Source organism: Mytilus edulis, chromosome 5 (genome assembly GCF_963676685.1).
Source record: "Mytilus edulis chromosome 5, xbMytEdul2.2, whole genome shotgun sequence".
Classification (NCBI taxonomy): domain Eukaryota; kingdom Metazoa; phylum Mollusca; class Bivalvia; order Mytilida; family Mytilidae; genus Mytilus; species Mytilus edulis.
In genome coordinates, this window is record NC_092348.1 from 77,191,435 (window position 1) to 77,206,250 (window position 14,816).

The 14,816-nt window shown below is 31.6% G+C and overlaps 1 protein-coding gene across 3 annotated transcripts in view; it reads left to right on the top strand.

Moving 5' to 3' along the window:
- The window catches only part of LOC139524496 (fibrocystin-L-like), a 102,621-nt gene that overhangs the window by 25,049 nt on the left and 62,756 nt on the right, over window positions 1-14,816 (top strand). For 2 of the 3 annotated variants that reach the window (XM_071319293.1, XM_071319294.1), the window contains exons 5-19: window positions 1,471-1,570; window positions 2,201-2,251; window positions 3,554-3,630; window positions 3,992-4,034; window positions 5,229-5,401; window positions 5,682-5,768; window positions 6,230-6,510; window positions 7,948-8,027; window positions 8,969-9,255; window positions 9,790-9,942; window positions 10,516-10,688; window positions 11,353-11,589; window positions 12,274-12,401; window positions 13,351-13,532; window positions 13,969-14,220. In XM_071319293.1, coding sequence (XP_071175394.1) covers window positions 1,471-1,570; window positions 2,201-2,251; window positions 3,554-3,630; window positions 3,992-4,034; window positions 5,229-5,401; window positions 5,682-5,768; window positions 6,230-6,510; window positions 7,948-8,027; window positions 8,969-9,255; window positions 9,790-9,942; window positions 10,516-10,688; window positions 11,353-11,589; window positions 12,274-12,401; window positions 13,351-13,532; window positions 13,969-14,220 — 2,304 coding nt within the window. The other variant, XM_071319295.1, reaches the window with a different exon arrangement.

Sequence of the window (14,816 nt, forward strand, 5' to 3'; positions counted from 1 at the left end):
GGGTGGAAGACTTGGATGCTTCATACTTTGTATATAGATGCCTCATGTTACAAAGTTTCAGTCAGTCACATGCAGATGTCCAATGTCCTTGACCTCATTTTCATGGTTCAGTGACTACTTGAAAAAAAAGTTAAGATTTTTTGTAATGTTAAATTCTCTCTTATTATAAGTAATAGGATAACTATATTTGGTATGTGCGTACCTTGCAAGGTCCTCATGCCCGCCAGACAGTTTTCACTTGACCTCAACCTCATTTCATGGATCAGTGAACAAGGTTAAGTTTTGGTGGTCAAGTCCATATCTCAGATACTATAAGCGATAGGTCTTGTATATTCAGTGTATGGATGGACTGTAAGGTGTACATGTCCAACTGGCAGGTGTCATCTGACCTTGACCTCATTTTCATGGTTCAGTGGTTATACTTAAGTTTTTGTGTTTTGGTCTGTTTTTCTTATACTGTATGCAATAGGTCTACTATATTTGGTGTATGGAATGATTTTAAGGTGAACATGTCCAACTGGCAGGTGTCATCTGACCTTGACCTCATTTATATGGTTCAGTGGTTATAGTTAGGTTTTTGTGTTTTGGTTTGTTTTTCTTACACTGTATGCAATAGGTCTAATATATTTGGTGTATGGAATGATTGTAATGTGTACATGTCTAGCTGGCAGGTGTCACCTGACCTTGACCTCATTTTCATGGTTCAGTGGTCAAAGTTAAGTTTTTGAGTTTTGGTGGGTTTTTTTTAATACTATATGGTCAACTAATTATTTGGTGTATGGAAATATTGTATGATCTATATGTCAGTCGTGCAGGTTTTATTTGACCTTGACCTCATTTTCACGGTTCATTGGTCAATGTTAAGTTTATCTGACAGTTGTAATAAAGCTTTATATTTAGGACTATCAACATAATAACAATGATTAGAAAAGAAGGCGAGACATTTCAGTGTGTGCACTCTTGTGTTACTGATGAAGCATGGTAATAACTTTAAGAATGGAAATAGGGAATGTGTTAAAGCTACAACAACCCAACCAAAGAGCAGAATCTAGACCAAAGCACTGTCATGCACTAACAGGTCTTCCAACACTGCAAGATAATTATACCTGAAGGCTGTCTTTAGCTGTTCATTCAACAAAAAAATGTAATAGTTGAGTTCAGTGAAAATGATGGTCACACTTAACTAAGACACATATAAATTAACCATTAAAAAACATACAAAGGCCAGAAGATTCTGACTTGGAATAGGCTAAAAAATGTGGCTGGATTAAGCATGTTTTAGGAGATCTGAAATCTCCCTTTACCTTTAGACAGAACATAACTAATTACTGAAATTCAGAATAGTCTTTATTAAACACATGCACATGATGCAAGTCAACTTTTGTATTTTACAAGTTTTGTTTATTTTGATAACAATTAACACAATTTTCGGGACAATTGTCTACCAATGCAAAATTAATATGATTTCAGGTGAAGTTATTGAAATGAAAGGTAAAATCATGTCAGCAGTATATGGCAGTAACATAATCAGTACAGCAATAACAAATAGTATCAGTGATCCTATACTAAGGTAAATACACCAACAATATTTATATTTAAACTGTGTTTTTAACAAAAATTGATAATTAATTTACTTTAGGGCTGTTTCATATAGAGCGATGTAGTACATATGGGACCCAGGCGAGACCTAGTCATGTACTAGGTTTGCTTTTCGTTTTGCTACAAATAAGGGATGATCAAAATTTAAGAGATGTGTACAAACAGAGCAATTAGAAATAAATTATAATTCAAAGAAGGAGAAACAATACCAAAGGAAATTTTGTTAACACTAATACCTTTTAGGAAAGGTGGAACAGAAAAAGTATTATTATTAAGTCCAAATTTTTACTGCATTTGTTATTATAATTTACAAGCTTGAAAGCAGGGTTGATATTCATAACATGAACCTGTCCTGAATTAATGTCATATTTGCAACTTGACATTAAACAATAATCTATGCATCCATTCATTCATTATAAGTACAGATGTTTTTAGCTGGGGGGGAGGGGGGAACCAAATAAGTGTTGAATCTAGGCTTAAGACGAGATACATTGAGGTGACATTGTTATAAAACTGTTGCAACAATGTAAATTTCATTTTTATAATTTTATTTTATTATTTTACATGAATGAGTATTGATAATCTATTTATTTTTATTTAGAGTTTATGCTGCCTTCCAGTTGTGTGAATTAAAGATGCCAAATGATGTGTTGTAAGTAACCATGGAAACAGTTATGCAGGATTTATTATTATGATATACTGCTTAGTTGTACTTTGGAGATTTTTTTTAAATGATAGGAAAAAAAGTGAGAGTAAGAGAAAAACATACATTTACTAATCTGAGCAAACTTGGCCATTGGAATTTTTTAGCTGTTTTTGTAATCTAAAAATAGGAATGAAAATTTGTCTTTTTAAATGATTTAATATTCTTATATCATGTTAACATTTTTCATTCTGAAAATAAAATAAAATGTTCAGAAAAAGGTCAAACACAATATATGTCATTGAATTTTTAACACAATTATTAATTCATGCTAATACTATACTACCAAAGTATGAAACCAATTTAAATTGTAATATTGTAAAAATATAGCAGAATTTTTGTAGTTTAAAAATTGACTATAAATGTTTAAGTGTGATAATGTAATCAAAGTGTCCTAAGGGTAACCTATAAAATCAAAATTATTTAGCTCAACTGGCCCAAGGTCCATGTGCACTTTTGCCATCACTATGAGTCTGTTGTCCCTAAATTTTCCTATAAATATATTTTACTTGGAAATAGCCCAATAATTCTTTCCTCTGAAATATTATTTTTTTCCCATTTTGTGGCAAACTCAAGGATCTAGGTTAAAAGGGGGAATTGCAAAACATTTAAGACCCTATTTGGAGTTAATGCCCTTGAAATGTAAGTTTGATAATTTTCACAGTTTATGGCTTATCTTTAAATTATAAGACCAAGGTCAAGATCTAGAGTATATATTGCAAAAGTGGTCAAAAAGCACAACATGAAGTGTTCACCCTAAAAATTCAGAAAGAAATATTTTATTGATTTGAATTTGTTGCCCCTCGAATCTGACCCTAAAATAGGACACACATATGTCATTCTATGGTGTTTTTTTTGACACTGAAATATCATTATTTGCATGTTTTTGTTGTTATTTTGAAATCTGCAGGACATAGTTTATAAATAACAAAAATAACCAGCATGACAAGATATATCAACTATGAAAATTAGTTTTTGGTTTAAGTCCTCATTAGCAAAATGACAATTGTTTCAACAGGTGAGGCACAGGAATCATTTTCACCCCACACAGCTTGAAACAGAATGTTCATGGATATTTATATTTGATAAGCCTACATCTGTTTGGTGTGGATCAATGCTCCGTGTTGAAGGCCATCTTTTGACCTATAATGGTTTACTTTACATAATGGGACTTGGATGGGTATTTGTTTCATTGGCATTGACATACCACATCTTCTTATATCTATCAATTTTATGCTTTACTATTTACAGCTATGGTATAACATTAGATAATGATGGACTAGCTCAAACAGGCACCTTGAAATGTAAAATGACTGGAACCTTCATTGGTGAGTTGTATAGACAGAATAGGGGGACATAGGGTAGCTGGGACAGGGTCACATCATACTAAGTTAGAGAATGATAAACCAGTTAAAATGGGTACCAGTAGCTTCAACTTTTTAATGGCTGAATATTAACTGGGTATTAAAGACAAGCAGATTGTAGGGAATGGGGATTGGATATTAAAAGGCACTTCAATGACTTTAATATACACCCTTATGTTTTGTCTCATATAGAACTGTACTAAAGCTTAACATTTGTATTGTTAATTTTATGGTTGCTGTTCTTATTCATCATATATATCAATTTACATGTTTTTGTTTCTTAACAACTCTCTCTATAACAAACAATTTTTGTTTTATATTTTAGGTAACAGTAATGCCAGTATTATAATTGATGGTCCTTACGGAAGGTAGGTACTGTCTGTTGCAATTTATGCCTTGTCACAATAGGCCATGTTAGCTGTATATCATCACTTTATGAAGAATATTAATGTTGTCAGAGTTGACAAAATTCCTTAGAAACAACTTCTAGCAAATTTGACTGCAGGGTTCCTTTTAAGCTTATCTCAATCGATGGATTTTTTTTATGAATTCAGTTGGTTTGGAATGCTGTAATTGTTAATGTGTATAGATTGACTAAAACAAGCTTTAAGGGGGTAGACCTTGGTTCAGGGAGATAACTCTTTAAATCAGTTAAGCGTTTGTAAAAGTCAAGTTCATCAATGTATTTTAAGCATTTACCTGAAACAGATTGAAAATAATCTATGTAACCTAGAAGCTTAGAATATATTTTTGAAAATGGTTGACACAAACGTACTGATGATTTTAAGAGTTATTTCCCTTAACCTAGGTCTACCTCCTTAATTTCTGTGAATTTTGGTCATGCAGGACGTTTTTTAAAGCTTCCTATGTGTTATGTATTTTGCTCATTGTTGATGGATGTACAGTTTCCTATAGTTGATACATCCCCATCCACCAGTCTCTTGTGGAAATTTGTCTCATGTCAAATAACCACATCTCCTTATTTATATAAAGTTGCTTTGAGATTTGAAAAGAAAGATATTTTAAGATCCCTTTCAAAATTATGATCATGATGATTGGGCAATAGTAATGCTTGTCAACAAAGCATCTGACTTGCTGTCTGAAGTGGGTACCATCAAATTTTAAGAAATAATATTTTCTTTTTAAGACTATGTTCCAATGTATTTATATAAATTATAAATTGGACCAATTTTGGTTTTATTTGGTACATGTATGTTGTATTTAAAGCAAAAAGTTTTAAGAAAAGAGAATTTTGTAAGCAATGCTAGTTGTTTAGAAAAAAATACTCAAAATCAAGCCTCAATAGAACTTTTAAATTTTAATAACAGTACAGTGGTATTGCTTCTTAACTGCTTCATTTAGTCAATATTATGATACATTTGTGAGATCAGATGTCTTATCTGTAGTTTTTACTGTCTGTCACTAATTACTACTCGCTTTATTATCATACCATTTATTTACAAAATATTCTACAAATACAAATAATGTTTATAAAATGGGCATTGTTTGTATGATGTTTCGACACCAGATATTCTATCTTATACTCTAGTATATTTTTACAGAACATTACCAGATCTTGATCTGCTTCGTGTATCAGGTAATGGTGATATTTACATGATCCAGACTTACGCTGAGGTAACTGGTATATCTCCACCTTTAGGGAGTACAGAAGGAGGACTCAGATTAACTGTTACAGGGAAGAACTTTGATACAAATGTTAAAGTTACAATTGGAGGTAGGTTTTTGTTGAATATTTTAAATATATATGGATACTTTAGATAATATATTCTAGAATTGCTGAAAATTTTCCAAGTGTTACCTGTTAGATGCAAATGTACAGAATTATTTTTTTTTCTTTTGTCACATTCAAACACAAAATACCGAAAGGGACATTTTATTAACATCTGCCTTTCATAATTTCTGAATGAAAGTATGTAACTTGTGTCTATCATCTTTTTAAAAATAAAACCCTTGTAAGTCATTTTAGTCTTCTACAATTATGCTTATATTTGTAGATACAATGTGTGAAATAGAAGGGGAGGTTACTCCTTCAAGCTTTGTGTGTGTAACAGCAAAACAATCTTCATCCTCAGCTTATTTTGGTAAGAACCTATAACATGATATATTTTTGTTTTGAAATGTTTAGTTTTATTTTATTCACTCTATCATTACCATGATTTGATAGGTGGAATTTTCTACATTAACATTTTGATCTCTTTTTAACACTTGGTGAAGTTTATAAATAAGTCTTTTAATAATTTGTATGAATTTGATTCAATGATTTATGGAAAAAATATTTTACTATAATGACATGATTATTAACAAAAAAAAAGAAAATTTGTATTGAAAAAAATTAAAAATAGATTAATTAACTTTCTTTGTCCTTTGGTTATAATGGATAGTTGGCAATCATACCACAATTCCTTACTTTTATATACAAAAAATGAAATTGATGCATACATGTCTGAGTATGATTTCTGACATTTCTTCACATTCAGTATTTGAGAACAAAAGTGATGTAACAGTATCTCTGGAGCCTCAAATTTATTGATATTTTTTAAAGGGAATCGAGGACTAATTTGGGAAAGATGGAATGAAACGACCTCCACTTTTGCTAATTTGGAAACCACTATAGCAGGATTAACTGGATCAGAGCCTGATTATAGTACTAGTCAAATTGATGATTTTTTTTTTGAGGATGAGGGAAACAGTTTTGTATCCAGAGTGAAGGGATTTTTTGTACCTCCTTCAAATGGAGAGTACACATTTCATATCCTTGGAAACGGTGGAGCCAGACTTTATTTGACTACAAATGCTGCAGACACACAAAATCCTGCATTAAAGGTTAATAGATGTAAGAAGATGTGGTATGAGTGCCAATGAGACAATCTCCATCCAAGTCACAATGTGTAAAAAGTGAGAGGTCGAAGTAAGGCCTCAAAGAGCGAGGAGCCTTGGCATACACTGTACTGCGCTCTATAAAAGGTCCCAAAATGACTAGTGTAAAATAATTCAACAAGAAAACCAACGGTCTAATCTATGTGTGAAAGTAGTAATGCCCTTAACCGTCAGGCGTCAAATGGTAAATTTTTCGGTTAAAATTTTACCTCAATTCTTCAAAATCTCCTTATCATGTTTTGTCAGAGGTCTCAACTAATTATCATTACTGATTTTTTTTCCACAAGATTCATCAAAATCAGTCGATTTTTTATTGTCTAAAAGAAAGTGTATATTTTATTGCCATCCACCAAAAATTACCGTTAACATCATTTGGCAAGAGTTTTTAGCTCACCTGGCCCAAAGGGCCAAGTGAGCTTTTCTCATCACTTGGCGTCTGCCGTCCGGCGTCTGGCATCGTCCTGCATCTTTAACTTTTACAAAAATTTTAATTCTCCTCTGAAACTACTAGGCCAAATTTAACCAAACTTGGCCACAATCATCATTGGGGTATCTAGCTTGAAAAATGTGTCTGGTGATCCGGCCAACCAACCTAGATGGCCACCATGGCTAAAAATAGAACATAGGGGTAAAATATAAATTTTGGCTTATAAATCTGAAACCAAAGCATTTAGCAAAATGTTTAGAGCAAATCTGACTAGAGGGTTAAATTGTTTATTTAGTGAATATCTATCTGCCCTGAAATTTTCAGATGAATTGGACAACCTTTTTTTGGGTTGCTGCCCTCCAATTGGTAATTTTAAAGAAATTTTGCCGTTTTTGGTTATTATCTTGAATACTATTATAGATAAAGATAAACTGTAAACAGCAATAATGTTCAGCAAAGTAAGATCTACAAATAGGTAATCATGACCAAAATGGTCGGTTGACCCCTTAAGGAGTTATTGCCCTTTATAGTCAATTTTTAACAATTTTCATTGATTTGGTAAATTTTGGTAAATTTTTACAAAATAATTACCTCTGTTACTAATGGGCAAAGTTCATTATAGATAGGGATAATTGTAAGTAGCAAGAACATTCAGTAAAGTAAGAACTTCAAACACATCACCATCACCAAAACACAATTTTGTCATGAATCCATCTGTGTCCTTTGTTTAATATGCACATAGACCAAGGTGAACAACACAGGCTCTTAACAGCCTCTTGTTACCAATATTTATTGTGAAGATAACCCCATTCAATCTTCAAAGCAACAATGAGAATCACTTCAAAACTACATCAATAAACATCAACCACTGAACAACAGGTTCCTGACTTAGAACAGGTGCAAACAAATGGAGCAAGTTTAAATATTTTAACAAGCACTTATTTTTTGTTTTCCAGGTTGAGGTAGTAACCAGTTCCAGCAGTACTGCAAATTATAGAAACTCAGCTAACAGATTTCAATTGACTAAAGGAACGCCGTAAGTTACACTTTTTTTGTGTTTTACTGAGGATTCATTTATTTTCTTGGGTGCTAATTTTCTTGGACACGAAAATTATTAATTTGTTTATACATTGGAATTCATGGTCCATGGATTACCTAGAAAATACCTGAAAATTGGTATCCAACGAATAATTAGGATTTCACAGTAGTTGTGAATGCCTTTCTTTTTCCGTCAATTGCTACGAACATTAGGGATGTACCATGAAAACATAAATGGGACACATGGATGGCATGCTGTACGGAATTGATTTATTTTAATATATTATATTTATGCATTATCATTATATAAGATCAAGCAGATTTAATTAATTGGTCCATACCATCAATGCTTTGGTTTAAGATTTGGAATTGTGAAACCAAAAGATTATCTATCAAATTGAATATCTTTTTAGCTCACCTTCCTTCAACCCCTTGTTTGGTTGCTGCCCTAAAATTGGTAATTTTAAGGAAATTTTGCAGTTTTTGGTTATTATCTTGAATACTATTATAGATAAAGATAAACTGTAACAGCAATAATGTTCAGCAAAGTAAGATCTACAAATAAGTCATACATAACCAAAATTGTCAGAAAACCCCTTAAGGAGTTATTGTCCTTTATATTGAACAACTTTTCGTCATTTTTGTAACTTGTACAAAAATCTTCTTTTTTAAAACTATGGGCCAAATTCAACCAAACTTGGCCACAATCATTACTAGGGTATCTATTTTAAAAAAGTGTCTAATGACCCCTCCTACCAACCAAGATGGCCGACATCAGTAAATACAGTAACAGGTGAGCGACACAGGCTCTAGTTTTGGTTAATTCACAAACATTTCTACCAATAAACAAATAATTTTGTGATTTCCACTGAATGCTGTAATTTTGTACTTGCATGAATTTATAATAAACTGAAATTCTATTGTTAACTTTTTTTTCAGTTATTATATAGAAGCAATTCACCAAGTAACTTCAGGATCAGCCAAATTACAGGTTGCAGCTCGGTTTTTAAACACAGAGTTATTAAACACCCAAACTGGTTTTGCAAAACAGGAAAGAGTTAGATTGAAATTTGGATCAACTGTAGTAAAAGCAGTTCAGACCATGACCATTACAGGATTCTCTTCCATGAACCAAACTAATGCTGTCTACCAAGTACAGGTGACAGAACAAAGTGGTGGCTTTACTGATGCTACATACCAGCTCTGTATATATGGCTCATGTACAGGTGAGTAATGCTACATACCAGCTCTGTATATATGGCTCATGTACAGGTGAGTTAATATATTGACTGATTTGTATTAAATGCCACTTTCAGCACGGTAGGCTATTTTGTAGGGACCAGTTTTTATTTTTATTGAAGTCAGAGAAAACTCATGATAAACCTTTTGTAGGAATAGTTATCAAAGGTACCAGGATTATGATTTAGTAAGCCAAACGCGAGTTTCGTCTACAGAAGACTCATCAGTGACGCTCATTTCAAATTATCAATAAAACTGACAATCATTGTCAATTTAATCATTGGAAAATTATTCACTTTTTATGGATTTTTTTTATAAATTTGAGCCATAAATATTTCATTTCAAAATTCAGGAAGCAAACAATAAGAGACCCTTTCACATCAAGATTGTTAATTTATAAAAACTTATTGAATAGATGAATTTTTTTTTCTTTAGTTTAACATGATCAAAGAAACAATTTGAGCTTGAAATTGCACATTTATGGAACATAGAAATTCATTTTAGTATATATTATTTTTCAGAACTCTTGACAACTTCAGCTGACAATACAGAAGTTGAGGCTTCTATGAATGATCTTGCTTTCTTAGAGACATCTGAATCCTTCACTGTAACAGCTACTCCGACCAATCCACAACCAGGAACTCTACTAACAATTACCTTCAACTCAGAACGAGGTATTCTCATTTATAAATGTTGATCATGTTGATTGAATGATCATTACTCTAATTATGAAACAATATATAAAAACTTCTTTATAATATTTTAACACTGAACAAGGTTACACAATTTATCCTTATCCTATTGGTGCACACGTTTGGTTAAATTTACTATTGAAATTTATGTCTATGTATATTAAAACTGATCAGTTGATTTGAGATTTCTTTAGCTACATCAACATAAAAAAGCTGTATAATTGTACTGACCACAAGGTAGTTTAATATAACGTGACAATCTATTTTATGATTTATTTTAAAGTCACAAGTCATTGAAAATATTGGGGGGATTATTCTCTCTAGATTTGCCTTACATTTAACAGTTTATTTCTTTCAAAAACTATGGAAAAAAAATAACAAGGATTTTCAAAGATGGCATTCTAAAACATATGTAATCAGATAATGGAAAGAAAATATGGCACCACATGGTTAAAACCAGAGAATTCTGATTATCTGTAATTAAGAATAAAAAACAAGAAGTTCCAACATCCTTTTAAAAGCACTAACTGTTTTGTACAAAATACATTTTTGTAGGAGGACTTGGTGGAATTCAAATCATGACAACGCCAGGCAGTATTGGTGAAACCCTGGCAGCAACTGGTAGCCAGACCACTTCAGGAAGCCCTAGTGGTGATTTCCTGGCTGTATTACATACTGGTTTAACTGTTCCCTCTCCTCTAATTAGTCCGACTGCTTCAGCTCAACAGGTGAGTATTCCATCAATCTATGACTTAAAACATTCATAGTTTGTGTAGATTGTTTGGATTATTTAAAACTGAAACAGAGATACATAAGCTTCCATTACAGGTGGGACCTATTTAAGTATGGGCAGCTTCAGATCATCTTTTTACATATACCTTAACTTGCATGATAGCTCTCATTTGGTTTTGTGTGTTTGTTCTAATATGTAGTCACGTAAATTATTTTTCAGGTACATTTGATATAAAATTATTTCAACTAACAAAAGACCCAATCAAGTACCAAGTTGGAGAGCATTGATGACCCAAACTTTCAAAAGGTTTTGTCAAATATGAGCCATATGAACAATAATAACTGTAAAAGTAAAAATGTCAGCCATGTAGTTGAGAAGAAAAATAAAGAAACTGAAGAAGGCCATTGGCCGAAACGTCTTTAAAATTGGTTTAATACTACAATAATGTTAAGTATGTTCCCTATTGAAATTAAAAAAAAAAACCCATTAACTGATATATTGATATCAGGACTCATCTTATACATAGCTTTTCATCAGGTTTTTTTGGTAGTCATTCCTATTTGACTGTTGTGGAATAAAAAAGTAAAGAAAAATATGGCAATATAAATTAACCATTTTTTTTTTTTAATTATCAATATTTATGACAGTATATATTTTAGGTGGAAACTGCACTAAGTATTATGTATGGAACCAGATGTTCCAAAAAACTGAAAAATCCAGAAGGAAAAAGTCGACATTATACTTTTGAAACATCCATACCTACTGGTTTTGGTGGACTGATGACCAATAAAGTGGAACCATTTTGTGGACAAAAGGTTGTAAGAAACCCAGGCTATCTTTTTAGAGATATGGTGGCGGCTAGTAAAGGACTATTCTTAACAACCAGTGTATTTTTGGTAGGTTTTCTTCAGCCTTAAAACATTTTTTTATAAAACATTTTTTTTTTTTTTATATCTACCCTTATTTTTTGTTGGAGAACTTTTCTCTGGTTGATTTGGTCTAAGATAGATACTACACTGTTTTAATATACAAATGTAGTAAGATAATAATTGTATTTTATGAAATGCGTTTTAACAATGTTTTTAGATTTATAATAATTAACAATGTTTTTATGATTGTTAAATTTACAACATCGACATATATATATGTGTTGCAACAACAAAAAGTTGTGTTTTAGATTTTGATCTCTTCATCTGTGTGCAGCTTTATTGATATCAAACTAATAAAACTCACATTTATGAAGATTTCCAAAATGGAAATAATAAATGCACACAATAACTTCTGAATTTACAGTAGTTTTATCAGATATTGGTAGGATGACATCATCAAAGTCACTTATTTTGTAGAATTTCAGAAGGTTTTACAAAATTTTCAGACCTGTTACTAATTTGGAAAGTGTCTGTTATAAAATGCAAGTATCATCTTCTTATATGTTGTAAAAAATATATTGTATGATATATTCTCTGTCTATAAAAAAACACATTAAAAGTTACTTATCCTCACCAGAGTTTAACTATCTAGGGGTGTCAGTGTTGTAAGAGGGCATTTAAAACTATGCACTTTAAAATTACTAATTTCAGGTCTGCTTTGCTTACCGTGGAAATGAAATTCAGAGCAGAGTTCGTCTATCCTACACTTACCAGAATGATATGTTAGAGTACATATACACTTATTATGATGTACCTGTTACGTTTAATACAGACGAAGGGTAGGTGACATTCGGCATAAGTTAGGCCAATATTAGGGTAAGGTAATTGGCCAATTGAGTTGCTTCATTAACTCAAGTTGTTTCTCTTAAAAACCTGATTTTTTTTAACTGCAATAAAGTTGTGAAAAGTATTTAAGAAAATACATGTATGTTAAAATTAAAAATTGTTTCAGTTATAAAAGGTTTTTGACTAATGAAGTCATTAGTGTGTCATAAATGTAGGTGAATTTGTGAATGCCTGACTTTTTGCATAGTTTGTGTAAGTTTTCTGAAAAATTGAAATTGGTTCCACCTCTTATGATTAAACTGTTGCAACTCGTACAACATTTGGATTAGAAATAATATTGTACAAGGCTGAAGGTTTATTCAGATAGATTTTCACATAACAATAATATACACTTGAAATAATATCTAGGAGTCAGAAACAAGCAAAGTTGCTTTCACAAACCTTTCAAAAAGAAAAACCCAGTTAAATTCAGTTTTATAAAAAAAAGTTTGTTGGTGCATATTATTTCTTAAACTAATTTCAGTAGTAAGTATATCATATATGTCTGTTTTGTTAAAAAAGAAAAACTTTTTTTTGGCAAAATTAACCAGTCTTGACAGAAACTCCCTACTCTGACCAGTTCCGGCGGGAGGACCTGACCCGACAATTGGTTGCAGGGTTGACCAGTTGACCTGACCTGACAAATGGTTGCAGGCTAATCATGTAAACTCTACATTGTAAACTTAATAATTTCAACTACTCTTAAAATGTTGAGGGAAATAGATAGAAGTGTAACAAAGTTGTTTTACATACATAGTGTGCTTTTCTACTGGTAAATTATTGATTGAAATCATTGAATTTATAACTTTGATATCAACCAATTGTTTTCATGATGCAATTGCTTAATCAGAATATAACAATTGTGCAATAAGATTGATTTTATATTCCCTATTTTGTTAACAGATGGCACCTTCACTGCTTAGACATGAAAGCTGCACTAAGTCAACGACATGCCATGCCTAATCAACCAGCTGCTCTTAAATTCTACGTTAAAGAAATCAGAGTGTTTAAACAGGGTATTGTCCAGGAATTCTTTATTGATGATGTGTACATTGGAAGGAAAGCTCCTGTTGATGATTTAGATAGTAAGTTGGAATTATTTCTTTCTAACAGTTAGCTAATAATAAGTTTGATTGTATTTAATCATTTGATAATAACTATAAAGGTTTTGCTTTCATTTAGGATGTGACTTGTTTGACACTTATGTTGGATAGTTACCTCATTGGCAAACTCCTGATTTTTATATGAAAAAATTATACAATTTTAGAATTTTTAAGTTTATTATATTACATGTATTAGCCATGAAGTATTTCTTATTACAGTTTTACTTTTTTGCTATGCAACTTTTTTCATGCTTTTGTAAAACAATATTTGTATATAAAAGCCACACCTTCCATTTAATAAGTATCTAATTTTCAGGGATCCTGTCCCGACCACCACTTCCAATTAGTTCACATGTATATAAGTAACAAAATTTAAATCACACTTTCACTATTGCATACTTTTCTTTCTATTTTTCAGAAGTAAATGAGTATAGAATTTTACCATCAAAACCAAACAATGCCTTGATGAAATCAGTATCTGTTGTTTCACCTTCAATTGGTGTTTATGAAATAACCTTTACACCCCATGATTGTGGCTACGATTTCCCTGCACTAACACCAGTTACTCCCCTTGTTACTGGTGGCCAGGTGGCAGTTTCCAGGACAACAGAGGCATCACCACCCTTGACAGGAACATATAATGTTGAATTTAACGGTGAAACTGTATCAGGTAACTGTAACTTACATAAGAGACAGGATCTATAAAGTGAAAGATCAATGACAAAATATAATATCTAAATCTTAAAAATTGTCATAAAATGTTTTAGGCAGTTATTACAATTTACCGTTTTTGTCCAGTCTACTATTTTCCATCTTTTAACTATTGTATTAATTTAGTATTTTAATTTATACAGAGAAAGAACTCAATCTGATAGAGTTGTGCCAATAAAAATCATGAGTTTCTTTAAACTCCCTTTTTGTAATTTTTTATATAAATTAAACAGGATTTTTCTTTATATCGCAAAAATTATAATCGCATTTTAGTCCAAAATGAGAAAATTGCAATAACAAATGCACGCATTAATTTTAAAATTCACAGTATTTTTTCTGGTTTTCACCAAATCTCATTAATTATTTTGTTTATAGTCGCAAACAAGTGCAAAAAACTGTTTTTCTAATGAGACGGTTCCTAGATTTATTTAAGTTGACATGGTTGATAATTTTGTCCTTATTTACTCTAATAAGTTATAATTTGGATTCATTTATTTTCCTGGATACCAATTTTTGTAGATTGATGAAAACAAGGCCGTACAGTGACCTATAGTT